We start from the raw sequence: 17,595 nt of genomic DNA, 5'->3' as shown, positions 1-17,595 counted from the left end.
CCTGATGGCATTATATTGGGAGAAACGGGTCTCCCGGATATGGTAAAGACATTACAATTTTCCAGTACCCATGGTAGTGTATAAATTTTTTATAAAATTATATTTTTGAATACTCACATCTGATCTTAACTTTCTACAGGACAAATTTAGACCCAACTCGTAGCAAATCAAATCATGAACTATGGAACGCCCTAGAAATATCACAACTCAAATCTGTCGTTTCCGAATTCGACCTTGGCCTTGGTAAGGAGTTAACATGATCTTTGTCCTCGTGCATGATTCAAAAATAGTTTTTATTCATTTCGTTCTTTACATTCGTAACTGCAATTAACGTGTGATGTACAGATTATACTCGCCTCTAAAGCTACATACAACTGATCTTTTCAGTCACCATACCCCCTCTGTTTGTTAGCTTCCCAAGTGGACTACTGACTTTGGATTGCGGTTTGCATGCTTAACACGGCTGTCTATGGATGAGATTGTCGGATTTCTGGCCTACTAAAATTGGCCATGATGTAATGCATCTTTAAATGGATCTGGCTTGTGATTGGTCGCCCATATATCGTTATCCTCCGGGCACCTGCCATTACCATTAATAACTACATGGTACACAACTATACGGCCTTTGTGTTGGCGGGAACATTAAACTCCCAGTAGGTCCATGAGCGCGTCTTGTACCATGCTTGTACTTCCAAGCTTTGTGCGTGCGGTTAAATGGATTGATAAACAAGTATAATTAACAGTGTCTGTGTTAGAGACTTTGCTCGATCAAAGTCCCGTTTAAAATGCAATGTCCATAGTCGATTTTTAACCCGGACTTTCGCGATTAATAAACTGGTAGATTCTAAAATCAGAATTAAAATATAGGTATATTCTGAAAAAAAAGATCTTACATTTAGGCTTTAAGCTATCACGCGAACAGATCCGTTCTTAAGAAGAAATATTACATAAATTTATATTTGTAGACACTCCTGTATTAGAAGGTGGTGAAAATTTCAGCGTTGGTCAGCGACAATTATTTTGTTTAGCTCGAGCTTTTCTCAGGAATTCCCGTATACTTATCATGGACGAAGCCACGGCCTCAATTGACTACAGCACGGTATATATAATGCGTTGTATTTTGTATTATTTTATATGCTGCGTGCCCCGTTATTTTACATAGATGCGTTATCATTCCATCATTTTAAAGTAGGATGTCAGTGTGACGCATCAACTCCAATCCGGCTCGAAATGTGTGTGTGGGTGTGGGGGGGGGGGGGTTAACCGGCCAAAATTGTTAAAAAGTGGCTGAAAACAACAAAGATAATTTTGGCGAAAGGTGGAGGGGGGGGGGGGGAGTGGGTACATTTATACAATTACCTTTAATTATAAAGTGTAAAAAAATACACCGATTTGCACCCGACAATAAAGGGAAATGCAATCGTATTCGAAGTCACCCAAAATATGGCGAAAGGATACGACCTCATTATTGAACGTCAAATACGTCATCAGAAAAGAGCACACTAGGTTCTAAAAAGACAATGAATAATGTAAAAATAGTACCATCATCATCATTGTCATCATCGTCATCATCTTCATCGTCATCATTGCCATTATCATCACTATTAAAATTATTGTTATCATATTCAATTTAAATGATTCAGGAGAAGTTACTGCAAGAAGTTGTTGCTTCCGCTTTCAAAGACAAAACTGTGCTGACAATCGCTGTAAGTTTGGTCCTAAATTTATATTAAGCAATAATTGATTGTCGTGACACTAGGATCATAGTCTACTAGGACATTGCTATGGCTTTCAAATTCAATAATCGCCGGAGAACCACGCCGGTATTCCTTCTCGGGTGTGATTATTCCCCTAACTACATTATTTGTCTAATTATTAGAACAAAAAATCTAGAAATATTGACCCAGTCCTTTGTTATTATTATTATTATTATTTATTATTATTATTATTATTATTATTATTATTATTATTATTATTATTATTATTATTATTATTATTATTATTTTTATTATTATTTTTATTATTATTATTTTTATTATTTTTATTATTATTATTATTATTATTATTATTATTATTATTATTATTATTATTATTATTATTATTATCATTATCATTATTATTATTATTATTTGTTTTTCTTTCAGCACCGAGTGTCCACCATACGTGACTCAGACACAATATGGGTTTTAAGAGATGGTAAGATCATTGAATGCGACAGCCCTGAAAACTTACTGGAGATAGAAACTTCTGAGTTCCACTGCATGGTTCAGGCCAATAAATAAGCTTATGATAATATTTAACTTGCAGGTTTTTTTTTTTAATCTGCCTATGCATGTTAAAACGGGCTAATGTACGATGCTTTGGTTTGTCTTTCCCTTGTATATTGATATTAAGAATTTATCATTAATTTGATCTCGTGTGCTAGTTCAAGTTCAAGTTCAGTATAATTTATTTTTCCATCAAGTCATACAAAATACAAATATAAATATATAATGGAAGGATGGTCAAAAGAGAGCACAGCTCGAGAATATTTGGCCACCCTAGAACAATGTAAATTTTTGAAGAGACGAAGGACAAGTCACACGATACAAAAAGATAGACATTGGTGAAAACGACAAGAAGACATGATAAGTGAGACAGACAACGTACGTATAGAATAATAATTATTACAATAAACTTTAGTACTACAAGAGATTTGATACTGATTTGATAATAAATGAATAGTTTGTATTATATCACTCATACATAAATTCTTGACAGTTCATTGGTTGATTACCGTTTGCCATTTTTACTATCACCTCCTCCGTGTGATAGTCTTTACCATCATAGCGATCTGCCGTAGTGCCGGCCTGCGCCAAGCCGTGCGCTGACTCTTGGACTCGCCGATTTAGTTATGGGGTGAACCCCAAAATGTGAAGTATATTACGGCAAAACATGGTGTTATGTTGATGAAAAAATGTATTTCCTACCTTAAATAGTATTTTAGTGATAGAATTTATGTACGAGTGATATAAAACAAATATTAACTGTCTTAAATTCGTGTAATGGTCGAAATATAATCACTCGGTGAAAGATGTATTGTTCCATTCCACTCGCCGTTCCGGCTTGTGGAATGGAACAATCCATCTTTCACCTCGTGATTATATTTCGACTATCACACTCATAGACAGTTAATATTTGTATAATGTTTGAGTGTTTTTATGTTCCAGTGCACACTGATTAAACCTCTTCCTTTGTTTTTGGGCTTTTGATTTTACTTCATTACGCACTTACATTTTCATATTTCAACAAATCCCGGTGGCAATGAAAACCAAATTCCATTTGAAATTTCTAGATTAGATGAATTTGGATTACTTTAAACATGCCACTTATTTGATTTGTTGAGGTTGATCTTCTGCTTTAAATTGATTAATGGAATTGGTCCTTCTTCTTTTTGCCAATTTTTCAAGCCTTCTGAGAGTTTAGGTATCGCCACAGTAGTTCTCATACCAATGCCTTTTTCAACCTTTTTGTTACCTTTCCACATAATTTATGATAAAACAGGTGAAAACAGTAACTTTTTGCAGAAGATTTGCAATTTAAAGAGAATTCATTTGGCCATTGCTCACTCTAATCACGTGTTCTTTCATTTAATGACATAAAATTTGAAAATTATTGTAAGGAACACTTGCGGTTTTGAATTTTAAAACCTACATTTTGATATTTAAAAAATGTGCTTGGATAGGTAGTTTTCAACAGATTTACCACATTCGCCTTGCTATAACATTGAAAAAAGTGTTTTTGGGGGGAAGTGTTAGCTTTCGTTTGATATAAAATATTTTCTGATTGGATGAAGGGAACACTTTGTGCAGGATTACATAGTGCATCTATTAAAAAAACAAATTTACTCCAATATTATACAGTTTGGAAATTGTGATTATTTTTCCAACTGTAAGGATACTTTATTGGCGCAGTATACATTAAAATAAGTAGTGTAGAGGGTACTAGAAGTATTTGGTTGATTTCATTCATCGCATGGATTCAAAGGTTATGCCCGATGACTTAAGGTGGCTTTATCGGCTACGGTCATGACGGTGTCATGCACAATTCACAATTAATGAGAAAACCTCACCTGCCAAGTTTAACTTTTTCCAAAAAAGAGTTTTTGTCATCTCAAAATTGAAAATTGCTACAGGGAAGAATTTATGGCACTTGGCCAATTTCTCAAAAACTTTCGAAAACAAATATTAAGAAACAGAAATTTTTCTCTCCTTTCGAGGTTTCATTTTGCTGCTCATATCGCAGAATAATACAAAGCAAGTTCATAAGACTTAGTGTTATATTACCTACGTATAATATTTAAAAGGAATGTTGATACATTTTAGTGTTTTCTTGATTATTAAACACTACATCACGCAAAACTAAATGGCCACTATTTTGACCAGCTCCCAGAATTACTTTGTTGGGACAAATTCGCATAAAGCGCTAACATGTTGCAGTCCAATCTCTGTAAAGTACATTATAAGAAACTTTCTCTTTCATTTCCCATTCAATAGTCTAATGTAAATAACAATGAAACATTAATTATTTAAGCAAGACTTAGACTTAGTTCAGCAACTGGTTGATAGACCAACTCTGTTCAGTAAATGTCAGTATCTCTGACTTAAAGTACGGAAGTCTCCGGCAATCACAACATTAGTCCTTATACAGGGTGTCCCAAAAAAAAGAGGCCCCTCATTGCGCCCTCTTTTTCTCCTATTTCTGAAAAGTTGATCAAATGGATTTTGTTATGTAAAGAAACCTTAAATCGTTAGCTTTAATAAACCAAAACAATTATTTCAATCGGTCACAATTTTTGAAGATATGCCCTCTTTAAGAAATGTACCCGTTTTTCACTCTGTCCACGGATGAGGGTTGGCTACATCAAAGATTTAAACGAAACACACGATTAATGACATGGATAGATAATAGCATTAGGCTTGGGAAAGCATTCACTATAAGCGAGGATCACCAGCTAGCTTCAAACATCTTCAGAACCCCATATAACTGCTGCATTCGCAAGTATCCTGCGACAAGGATGGTACGCAACACAATTGATGCAATGAGGACTAGGGCTGAAACCTGTATTCGTCAAGGAGGCAACCAGGTAGAGGGCAGAGCAGCACAGTAAACTCACTTCAAAAGAACCAAAGACAAACTAAACAGCCCTTTTCAGGGCTACCTTTTATTCAAAAGAGAAATTACTTATGTTGTCTATAAAAAGAAAGCAAGAAACAATAAAGTAAGAAAGTTAGAAACATAATAAAACATAAGGCATAAATAACCGAGAAAAACATAAGTAATTGCAAGTATAGCAAAGTAAGTCCCATCCCACATCAATTTCGCCCAAATTAATGACACTTAATTAAATCCAGAACCCATAAGCCCACCTGTAAAGCCCATTTCCTAAAATAAAATTGTTATTTTATAAAGTTATCATCGAGGAATGTTTTATATTCATGCATGGCATAATGCACTTTTCAATCTTGCTCCGTGGGCAGAGTGAAAAACGGATACATTTCTTTAAAAGGACATATCTTCAAAAGTTATGAGCCGATTGAAATAATTCTTTCGGTTTATTAAATCTAACGGGTAAAGGCTTTTTTTATATATATATATACCAACATATACTTAATCAATTTTTCTGAAATAGGAGAAAAAGAAGGCGCAATGAGGGGCCTCTTTTTGTGGGACACCCTGTATGTAAGAAAGATAATTATCAAGCACAAATCACGTGGTTTATTTAAGACAAAGTCATAGTGACCGTAAAAACGAACATTAACGTCCGTCTCTCAACACGCGATATTTAAAATTCCCGGGCGCCGACATTGTCAAGTGCAAAGACGTCCCAGCAATACAATGAAGGCTGGCGACAATTCAGCACAAGTAACCATTGCGTCATTGCACTTAGACAATTTCGGCGCGGGAGTTTTGAATATCGCGTGTCGAGAGCCGACTGTTTTTACTCGTTTTTATGGTCAATATGAGTTTGTTTTAAATAAATCCACGTGATTCGTGCTTGATAATTATTTTTCTAACATATAAGGCATAATGTTATCTACCAAAAAACGTTTCAAAACGTAAAAAGCGGCCAAAGTTTAAAAAATCTTTCCTGTGTGGCTTTTCACCCTTTTTTTTTTTTTGGTAGAGTTTTTGAAAAAAAATATTGCGCGCTAAGTGGTTCTTTGTAGCCATGCGAGGTGAACTAGTTGGATATCCATATTTCGCGGTTAATGGTGCTTTGTATCCCTGCGGGGCAAACTAGTTGGATATCCATATTTCGGGGTGAGTGGTTTTTTTTTTTTTTTTCAGGCAAACTAGTTGGATATCCATATTTCGCGGTTAGCGGTTCTTTGTAGCCCCGCGGGGCAAACTAGTTGGATATCCATATTTCGCGGTTAGCGGTTCTTTGTAGCCCTGCGGAGCAAACTAGTTGGATATCCATATTTCGCGGTTTGTGGTTCTAGTGGTTTTAACGACCCGTAACCACCCCAGTCAGCTGCATACCGCATCCAGCTATTTTAATTATCAAAATACTAGATTTTTAATGCTATGGGGTAACAGAATTATTAAAAAATTAATAGCTGAACCCAATAGTTCAGCCAAGGACTGGAAACGACATATTGATGACTTTATATAGAGTGTATTCAATAAACCCAAGGCGGAACGAGAGTTGCTAAGTAACCGCTATCCGAACCATAAACACACATGCATGATCAGACAACGAGTATTCAATTTCCTCATAGCATCCCACGTTGTACACACGTCAGTCGAATTTGGCGGTGTTGGTTTGTTAGCCCTCAAGTTATAACATCGTTCACTTTGTGTTGAACATTGTATGTGGGCCTCGTTGTAATAACATAAAGATCAGTATGATCAGTGTGGTATCACAGAGCAGACCAGGGCGATGTGACTTCATAAGGGCAATGTCGGGGATTATAGGACACAATCGATGGGGAGAGATGAGGTCCGACCGAGTCTCCTACACAGGCTGATGTGGAGACTAAGCCAGTTTGCGTCGGTCTGATACTCGTCTTTGACCATGCGCAGATCTGGCTGGTCAGGAAGATATTTAATATCCCGAATTTATAATATGCCTACCAGTTCCATCTATAACAGATTTGCTAGAGAATATTTGTTACCATGTTTAATAAATTCGTATTAATCGTATAATAAAATGTGGCCAAATGTATATTTGTGTACATAGTTTGTGGATCCACTCTTCTACGGACTTGGCTACTAAGCATGTCGGGAAGGATATGGCGGTATGCTGACCTGGGTCAATATGTTCTGGGCAGATGAGGTCCGACCAATTGCCTACGACCTTGTGTGCGATCATGTGTGACAGGCAATTCCCGATAATGATAGACGTTCCCTGAGCAGACCCTTGAGAGCAACGCACTGAATGGTCTATTGTTCTATTGTGTCCGATTTGAGCGCTGACATATTGGAAAATGTTGCCAATCAATATTCATGAGAGTGTACATTCAACGTCCAATTTTCGAAATTGGGTGGGGTGTGCTTGGCAGGTGTAAAATACATCTGACTGGCCGTTTTTAAATACGATAACGTAACGCATAAAGGCATTGACATCATCGAATGGCTGCCTATAGTGCTGCTAGTGTTAGGCCTATGTGGGGGTGTGTGTGTGTGTGGGGGGGGTTGTGTTTAGTTTCTATAATAATTATTATAAGGCCTACATTTATTTGTCATTCCTTTCTTTTCCTTTCTCTGTACTTGCTAAAGTATCACTCCCTCTTCTTATCTCCCTTCCCTTCTCCATCCCCTCTTACGTTTTGTACCCTCTCATTCCTATCATTTTCCTTACCTTTCTATTTATTTACGTCTATTTATTTATTTCTCTTTATTTCTTCCTCTTTCTCTCTTCCTCCAGTCCCCTCTCATTCTTCGTATCCCCTCCTCCACCCTCATCCCCTCCCAAGACCTCTCACAGAAGAGCTGTCCCCCTTCAGTACACCACTGTTTATGACATTCTCCTTCTTAAAATAAAATATAATAAAATGTCAATTTGTGAAACAACTTTTATATAGGCCTATACCGGTATACTTATTATATGTTACATGTATACGTAGCTATTTAATACCATTATTGTACTATATATAGAAATGCCTACATGGCAGCCTTGATATGTAATCATTCAGCAAGCGCATTCAATTTATTTAAATGAAGCACCTAATGTCAGTGGGGTGACAACGGACTATACATTAGCGGCTAATGTGCGCCTTTTGTGCTTACGGCTACTCAATCACACCCTTGGGTTTCATCGTAACAATAGGTACTTTTCGTTCCATTGGGCGCTTTCACGCGACTTTCATTTGATCACTTATTGACAGTGCTCTGCTAGGTAAAGCGTTAATGCACTGTCGTGTCAGCTTACCGATTTAATGGCGGAAGCCCTTTGTCCCAAACAAAAGGTACCTTTCGATGAATAGCTTGTCAGTTTTCAAATCGGCACAAGGTTTCAATGCGTTAAGTAATCTATTTCTTCTCCATCTTTTAATAGCTCCATGCTTGAGAGGGTCTGCTCATTTGGCTCATTTGCATGGCAGTCGGACTCGCCATTGTATTTGATCATTTGTGTATGGAGAGCAATGGCGACCCGTCATTATATTTGTTCATGTGTGTATGGAGAGCCACTCTTGGAGCCCATGGGACTTAGGCTAGGTCCCAGGGGCTATTTTAGAAAAAAAGGTCACTGCACGTTAGCAAACGTAAAATCTAAAAGATCAGCTAGCGGAGACAAGCTTTAGGGGAAGGGATTGCTGAAATCACGCGTTACAATCACGCATTTTACTGACTCATTTTTGACGTTAAGGGCTGAGAGCTGAGAGCACATCACTCAAACATACCAAATTGCATTTTGAATACGAGGAATAGCCGTAACTGATATCAAATAATTTTGAATTTTTTTTTGAAATTTGCGATATAATACAAATTTTATGACAAATTATATTAAAAAAGGATATTTTTGACATTAACAATCCCCGAAGTAAAGTTTATCAATCTAATGATATGCACTTAGTTAAAGTGGAAAATTGATTCATGTCTGGTTCACTAATGTATTTCACTAATTCATTTCAATTTTAATTACCTACAGCTCCATGAAAGTACGCACTAGGATCATAAATGTTATTAAGTTTATGGTATTGATGGTATTGATATGCAAAAACGAATACAATCTCTGCAAAATGAATAAAATGCGCACAGGTGCCTACAATTGCACAAATTAATATCTGTAAAATATAATAATAATATAAAAATCCTTTTGATTTACTTAGAAAGGTAATAGGTTTCATTTAAAATGTCATTCCATTTAATTGAATTGTCATTATTGAAAACTCCATAAAAGTACACAGAACCTCTTTATTAAATGTTGAATGAAATGCACACGTGTCCCTACCATCTTTTAACCTGTCGCACAGTAGCGTAAAGTTCTCAAAATGTGAATGTGGTAAGATTTCTGCAACTTAAGTGATGCAAAGATGCATAAGTTGTCGGCAAATTGCATAAAAAAGTTGCATACAAATTCATTACAAAAGATTAAACACACTCTTCATGAACTAAATGTCTATAGTGCTCAACTTAAAACACTAGATGCTCAGTCCATAAACAGGGTGTTTATTTTCTACAAGCAATATACAGGGTGAGTCCAAAAAGTGCAATAGTGCAAAGAATCCATCTTTATTTTATAACCAGATTGAACTTTTAGGATTTAAAACACATGATATATATATTCATTAGTGGCCTTGTGTGAAAAAACGAAGTAATTAGCACTTGCCGTTCTGTTTTTATGACACATTTTACAGCGATACCCAATTTTAATGCTTGTCCACGAGATATCTAAACTTTGAATGTCAGCGCACTATACTATTATACTATTAGGAACAACTGCCATTTTCTTAACCTCATTGGGCACTGAAGTAAAATGGAGCACCCAAAGTTTTATTGTCCCTGGTCTTGTATAAGTAGAGGAAACATTGCTTTTATTTGTTGTTATTTTCCTATTTACCCTTACATTAAAAATGTTCATTCTCTATAAAAGAAACATAAAAATATATGGGCGGGTTTTTCAAATGTCGAAAGGAATGTGTGCAAATTGAAGTGGTGTGAAAAATTGGAGTTGGAGTTAGGTGAGGTATGAAGGACTTAAGCAATATTAAAAAGTTAGTTTGAACCGAAAAAGGGAATTGAAAGAACACAAAAAAAATCTTGTTTTAAGTTAAGCCAGTTTAAGATCTGGTGTCCTTATTTCGCAATGTGTGCTCTCATTCAAATTATGGTGCCTCGTGGACAAAGAGTTAAAATGGGTATCGCCGTAAAATGACTCATAAAAGTTCAAGGGTTCTCTTGCTTTTTTGTACAAGTATACTGAGTGTGGCATTTTCAATAATGGGAAAGTTCAACATGAATGGAATATTGATTCGTTGACCCTTTTTACTCACCCTGTATATACGTTTAATACCAAAATGATTTGATGTTTTCATCATTAAGTGTCTAGTTTAGCGTTGAAAGTGTTCAATTTAGTATTTACATCTATACGTTTACCTTGTAAGCACATAGAAGAGTTTAAACCGGCTGATATCACATGCATTTGAAAAACAATCAATTTTTAAATAATTATCATATGGTTAAGCAGTGCTTTTTTCCTGATCTGGACTCCTCTCTACTAATATATCGCAAACAGGCCCATAACCAGGATTTATTGGGGGGAGCTGGACTGATTTTGAAAAAGTGGACTTTTTCCCAAAATTTGGACCTTTTTTGACCAAGAAGGCTTAAAAGATTTTCGCTCGCTACCCTCGCAAACGGGAATTTTTGGGTTAAAAACGGGAATTTTTTGGGAAGTTTTGGGATGGGCGCGCCGCCCCCACCCCACCCCGCCCCCTGCGTTACGGGCCTGATTGCAAATAAATAAATTATATGGTCTTTAAAGGTTTCCTTGGCCATAAGTATTGTAAATTTTGATTAGAAAAACTCCCGATATTGAGTTAGAGGGATTGATCAAGCTACCCCCGATACGAGGTCTGCTTGCCGTATAGGCTGCGCACTTGCTTTTTTTTTTTATTGGTGTCCCCGGTGGCATATCAGCGGTGAGCGGCGATGAAAATGTTCCTGATGGTCATAATTTTTGGTCTGTTTTATTGGGACAATTGCGCACGAAGCGCGCAAAACCTTTCCATTTTACACTATTTTAGCACAAACAAAGGTGATATGTTGTGGTAATTTGCAACATTACACTATTTTGCCCCAAATTAAGGTGTTTACCGGTCTAAAAAGAAGATGCACAGGGCAATTCTGGACAATTTCTGTCCGGTATATGGAACTGCCCCCACGCCTGTTGCGGATTTTCTCGTCCAGTGGCTTTGCACCACGGTGACCAAAAAATTGGGAGGAGAGGGCGTTACCAGAGGCGTTGTTCTTGCTGCCAATTGAATCACTGATCGCCACAAACTATACAATATAGGATTTCCCGACTAGATCGGAGATGACTTACTTTGTGGAGGAACTTCTTTAATTTCTTAGTAATTTTTCGGGCTGAAACTAGTATAGAACTATTTTAAGCACGGATTTTTATTCTCACTGCACGGATTTCTATTCTCACTGCACGAACGTGCCAGGAGGCACGTTAAAATAGCCCCTGCTAGGTCCTCAGGTAGAGTCAGACGCTGTATGTACTAGAAACGCCCATTCTTGATTCTGCGTTCATTCAATGTTAGCATTAAATTTGTATTGCCCGGCGGCCCCGCGTAATGGAAAAACCTGAATTTGTTACATAAAAAGAAATGAAAATTAAAAAAAGCAAGGTTCCACCTGAGTACATATTAAATTGGTGTAGAAATTGTTTTCAAATATATATATGAATTTAGACAAACATACGGGATATAATGAACCTTTGACATGACGCCATGATGACATCATTTTATTAGTCGTTTTGTATATCATAATACCAGTATTTGTAATTTTATATTATATAGAACTAATATTTTGCATCATAAATGCGCAGTTCATATGCACAGACGATTACTAATCTTCAAGACTTCAAAATAACATGTTACTAAGCAGGTAATAGGTGCTGGCCTTGTCCTATTGTACTTGTTCATTTGTTTATGGAGAGCTCACTGACCTGTTAATAGAGGTCAATGGGATAGCTTCTTTATGGGGAACCTCTCCATCGGTTTCAGGGCGCAGTTCATTGAACTCAGCGGGATTCTATTGCAAGTGCTTTTATAGTATTACAAAACGGATCGTGGTTATTGCCTTGACAAACCTAATAAATAATTCATACCAGGGATTAATAAATCCAGGGGTGCGGACATTTCATTGGTCGCAAACCACCGGGATTCGATACAAGTTTGCGTTGTAAATGAATGAGTGAATAAGAGTGTCATCCCCTTGGCGCGATATTTGATTTCTGAATATACTCAAGTTGCCGTTGAAAATGCCTAAAAATCATCAAGATATTGCAATACTGTCTAAAGTGATGTAAAATTGTGGCAAATTTGTATGATTTATCGCACATAATTTCTGCGTAGCGTGGAGAATCATTTACATAGGATTTTGGAGAAAAAATGTGATAATTTTAGGGAAATATAGAATGGCGGAAGAAACAAATAAAACATTTTCCTGGAATGTGTAGACCATACTCTTTCTGTTCCTATTGATTTCTATACTGAAATAATTCTTAAAATGAAGTTGTTGGATGATTTTAGTTGGCATTTCTAGAACGTAAGCATGTAGGCAGATAGTAGAGAGGGCACTCTATTCACGAGATTTCTTTTCCAACGCCAAAATAGCACGAATTTTGGTTGTTTGCGAGTGAAGAGTGTCCGCACTATCGATGGACTACGTAACTGTTCAATAGGTTTTTGTAAATGAGCTAGTGTTAGTGGGTAAGCTGTACATCTCTTTTGCATTGTTAAGACAACCACGCTAGGTTTATCGATCAACGTACTATGCGTGTTTGGTCAAGCGAGGATAATTTGTAAAGCAGCAAGTAATGGTGAGGATGTTGCCCTTTTTAACGACTTCTGACTTTTGATTTAGCCCAAAATGAATGAATAAAATCGTGTATGAGATATTTGCGGGGATATTTGGGTGCATTGGGCACTTATGGGTTGGGTATAATAGATGTCTATGTATACAATTAAGTCTGATATATTTTCGATGGAATATATATTTTCACTTGAAAAGTTAGTAGTTTTCCGAATTGCAATTTCTGAATATTATATAAAAGGTGAGAATAAGACTATAAATGTAAGAGTATGGGATAATTTTGATTGTTAATAAATGCGAAACGCCGGCGGTAGACATCAGCAATATCAGGGATAGTGCCGCGATTCTTGCAGTAGCTTTTATGAATAGAATACAATAGTGGATACAATAGCGGATACAATAGCGGAACAATAGAGCTCTCTTACGGGCAAATAAACCTCGTCGCGTTTTGCTAAATTTCACTTCTTCTTTTTCATGAACTAACCGTTATTTAACTTGTGGCAAAACTTCGACCGAAGTTTTTAATGATTGGTGGAGACCCTCTTTAACATTAGTTTATTCTACAGACAATTCAGCATCGAAGTGGTTACGTAATTCTCTTGGTTACCGGATCACGCTATTTTGATATGCCTTCAAGTGCCATATACTTTGTGTGGTGATTGTTTCGATCGTGGTTCATAACTCAAGCGCGTGATCCCGTTGACATAGTAACATTACGTAACTTCGATACTGAATACAAAGCTTACACCATATGTTGACCCAATACTTTTGAATACAGTAATTAGGCACGTGAATCCTTTGTTTGAAATCAATCAATATGAGAAACCATGTAGGAATTCCAATACGGACAAGTCATCATGGTTGGCCTTCTGTCATAACTGAAACGACAAGGTATGACAGTGTTTAACGTTTGACTAGGGGTAGTATTGCATTATTTTCGCCATTTTATAGAGTGTTTGCCAATAACGAAGATTGACCATTTTTTGGATTATATACGAGGGTCATTCAAAAAGTTCTACCTCCATCATCACATCTCTGTTATCTTACGTGTCAAGATATTGAAATTACCCATCATAAGCATCATATTGTAGCTTTGGAAAATCTTGATCAAAAATTGTTAATAACCTTGTATATATTTACAAAATAAAAACACACGACTTATTTGATCACTACTTATGACCCAATTAATACGACTTGAACCAACAAGCGCTCACCCGATCATAGTCAACAACCATACGCGGCCAAGGTTTATAACCGATGGACACAGGGTATAGCGGATGTATGTTTGCAAGTAACGTCATCATACTATGCAATATTCAATATGTGGAAAGAGTAGCATTTTCGTACTATAGAAAATCACATTCTTGGCCATAATTACCTTTGTTTGACCTTTGACCTCAAGTTGTTCACTTGACATTTGTGCAACCAGCAATTGGTCCTAGTGACCAAGTGACATCGTTATACTATGTAATTGGCAGGAGTAGCAACATTTTAAAGGTAAGTGGTTATGAAGCCTTTTTAGAGCGTTTTATTTAAAAGGCGCCCCAAGAAAAGGCGCCCCAAATTTTACCCTCCCCCAGAGCTCATAATTATTGCACAGCCCCTTAGGAAAACAGAGAGGAAACGCTTTAATATGCAAACTTTCCTGCTCGCTGCGCTCGCAACAAAATTAAGATTTGCAAATTGGGATCCCAAAAATTTGCCATGTGTAAAGTGGTAAATACTTTTGGCGGGCCGGGGGGGGCAAGCGATTTTTGGCAGGCCGAGAGGGGGAGGGGGCAAGCGTTTTTGGTGGGCCGTTCGGAAATTTTACGCCGCGGGTCATAATTATTGCACAGCCACTAAGGAAAAAAACTTATACATGATGGGAGCCATTCCCTTCAAGGGAGTTGTTTATATATCGCAGTAGAATCATACGTCTAGTTCAATGATATAACCTCGTGACATTGAACTTTACACTGCCTTTAAAAGATATCAAAAGATTATGTTCTACGTATTAATATTTCGTACTGTTTATATACAAGCAATAGGTAAAGTTGTACATCTCCAAGGCAACGAGTATGAATACTATATTATATCGCAGCCTGGAAGATCCTGGACAACAACTTTATGTAATTTTACCCATTGTATGTCATTATAGCATGTAACGTACAGCTATTTGTTTATGTGACACAGTAAAAGGTGTTTGTCTTTCAGGTTCTTCAACTTCATATAAACTGTATTAGTACTTCCAAAATCGAAATGTTCTGACATGTTCCGTGAGCCATACGAATCCTAATCTGCAGGAGAGAGACGTGAGTACAAAACATAGCTGTTATTTTTATCAGTCAGAAGACAAATTTCGTTTAACAAAAAAATATTAGTACAAATATTCTTCGTGGTTTAATATACATCATTTTTATTCTCTCAGCTTAATATCAAATATGATATTCGCAGGTTAAGGCTTAATTTATGTGCGTATGACTTGACTAAAAATAATCTTCCACGTGTATAATTGTGTGAACTTTACATTGCTATGCTACTCGTGCATTAAATTTATATAATCTAAACTCCGTCCTTTTAAAAAAAGCTTCGACATGCACCCACCCTACAGCGTTTTGCACCTCGGGGTATGTCTCATATGCCCCCCCCCTTTTTTTAAACAATTTTCCGGAGCCTCTGTGTCTCTCTGCTTGCGTCCTACACATCTTGTCTTCCTGTCTGCAAGCAATTTTTTCAGAGGCCGTTCACATTTTTCGATCTCTTGTGGTATCGTCCTACCATTTTATGTAGGTAAATCAGTGTAGTATTGCTTTGTTGTTTACACAGATAGTGAAATAAATAGAACTTGAACTATATAGATTAGGCGTATACACATGCAATACTAGTACATTGCCTTGATTAAATAGCAAAGTTGGCTCTGTAGGAAATAATAGGTTATGTCTCTCGCGCTTAAGTTTTTAAACTCAAAAGCACGGCGTTGGTCCTTCATCATTCATGAGCCACTCCTCGTAAACAGCGGTAGTTGTTCAATCGATCTAGCAGGCAAAAATCAAAGATTGCATAAACAAATGGCTAGGTCACAAATACAGTGTATAAGACAGTGAATCTTCAGTTGGCTAAAACTATTTGTTTGGTAGTTTGGTGAGGTAGGTTAAGGTCACTAATCATGTACAAAATATTTACCCTTTTTGCAAACACCATGATTTTAACGCTTAACCCTTTGAATGAATAAATAAATTATAATGACCAACGTGTTTTTTGACCGGAGGGCGAGCTAGGTAGTTCCCTCGCTTTGCACCACTGAGGTCCCTGGTTCAAGCCCCGGCGAGGCCCAACGACTCATGTGCACTTGGTTTCTCCCGATTCCATGCTCGCTCACGCAGGTTTTCTCCGGGATCTCACCGGTTTCCTCCTGATTTCAAAACATCGGTGATTAGTTGTTTGGTTATCAAAAACTTCCTTCACCCAATGGAATTTGGGGAGCTGCACAGATAAATGGTGGATGTTACAATCTAAATGCGGATAGGTTTGCGCTATTCCGGCTGCACAATGCCTAGTTGATGCGATCTGTGGTAAGGCGCTATATAAATACCGAAATTTATTTAGTAAATATGATCCAGCAGTAGTAATGTCATTCATACATGGTTCATTAGATCCGACGGACATTGTATGGAATGTTTTTCCTGTTTGAATACACTAACTCCGTCAAGTTTTATGGTAACCTTCATTCTCAGATATCCTATGAGTACGCCAATCTACGTTATCAACAGTATTTTGCAATGGCGACTGAAAATGGAAACAGATGGTCCTGGTTTTGTCAAGAAACCAACAACTCATATGAAGCAGGAGAGGTTGGAGCACGCATGCGCGAATGCTCGGTCAATTTTGCCGCCTTCTTGCTTCATCTTCTATTTGTAATCATTGGATGTCTAGTGCTTATATGGAGAAGATGGTTTTCCGTAACCTTGACAACACCATATCTTATCAAATGGCAAGGGCATAACGCAAGATGGGTAATGTCATTTATGTTGATGGTACTAGCTTTCGCTTCATTAGGAGAAGGATTTTTAACAGAGGCGGCTAGAAAGGAACCAAGTCCTCAACTGCAATTTTATCTTCCAGCATGTTTACTTCTTATTGCAAGTATTATATCAATGTTATATTACCAACTGGCTGAAAACTGGAAATCACCAGGATTACTGTGGTTACTTCTTGCATATTGGTTTTTCTGCATTGTTATTAATATTATGAGAATAAAACATCTCCTTCAAGAAAATATGGCTGGTATTGATGCAGCTATCCTATGGATCGCAGTTTTGATGTTGGTATTGTATGTTCTGCTATTAGTATTGGAAGTTCATTTAGTCACTCTTAAGGTAGGTATCGTTATAAATGTATTTGATTAATAATACACATGACAATCTCATGACCAATCAAATTAAAAAATGCACCAAATCTCCTAAAATTGCCTAAACTTAACCACAAGTATAACTGCTGCAACTTTTGTACCATTTTGATAGCAAGTATGTAAAATTTGATTCAAACAACCGCGAATTTTTCGCATTTCGATTTATTCAAACC

General features: G+C 36.9%; 1 protein-coding gene and 1 pseudogene across 1 annotated transcript in view; both read left to right on the top strand.

Moving 5' to 3' along the window:
- Positions 1 to 3,846, top strand: part of LOC140152848 (ATP-binding cassette sub-family C member 9-like) — a 49,947-nt gene extending 46,101 nt beyond the window's left edge. Inside the window, exons 28-31 of the mRNA XM_072175373.1 lie at positions 140 to 243; positions 966 to 1,099; positions 1,644 to 1,706; positions 2,145 to 3,846. Of these exons, the coding sequence (XP_072031474.1) occupies positions 140 to 243; positions 966 to 1,099; positions 1,644 to 1,706; positions 2,145 to 2,282 (439 nt within the window). The 3' untranslated portion in view covers positions 2,283 to 3,846. The remainder of the gene's footprint in view (positions 1 to 139; positions 244 to 965; positions 1,100 to 1,643; positions 1,707 to 2,144) is intronic.
- A 13,147-nt stretch (positions 3,847 to 16,993) lies between these two features.
- The window catches only part of LOC140152849 (ATP-binding cassette sub-family C member 9-like), a 48,066-nt pseudogene continuing 47,464 nt past the window's right edge, over positions 16,994 to 17,595 (top strand).

The sequence above is a fragment of the Amphiura filiformis genome, chromosome 5 (assembly GCF_039555335.1).
Source record: "Amphiura filiformis chromosome 5, Afil_fr2py, whole genome shotgun sequence".
Lineage (NCBI taxonomy): Eukaryota > Metazoa > Echinodermata > Ophiuroidea > Amphilepidida > Amphiuridae > Amphiura > Amphiura filiformis.
The sequence above is the reverse complement of the archived record's forward strand: the minus strand, read 5'-3'. Positions and strand labels throughout refer to the sequence as shown.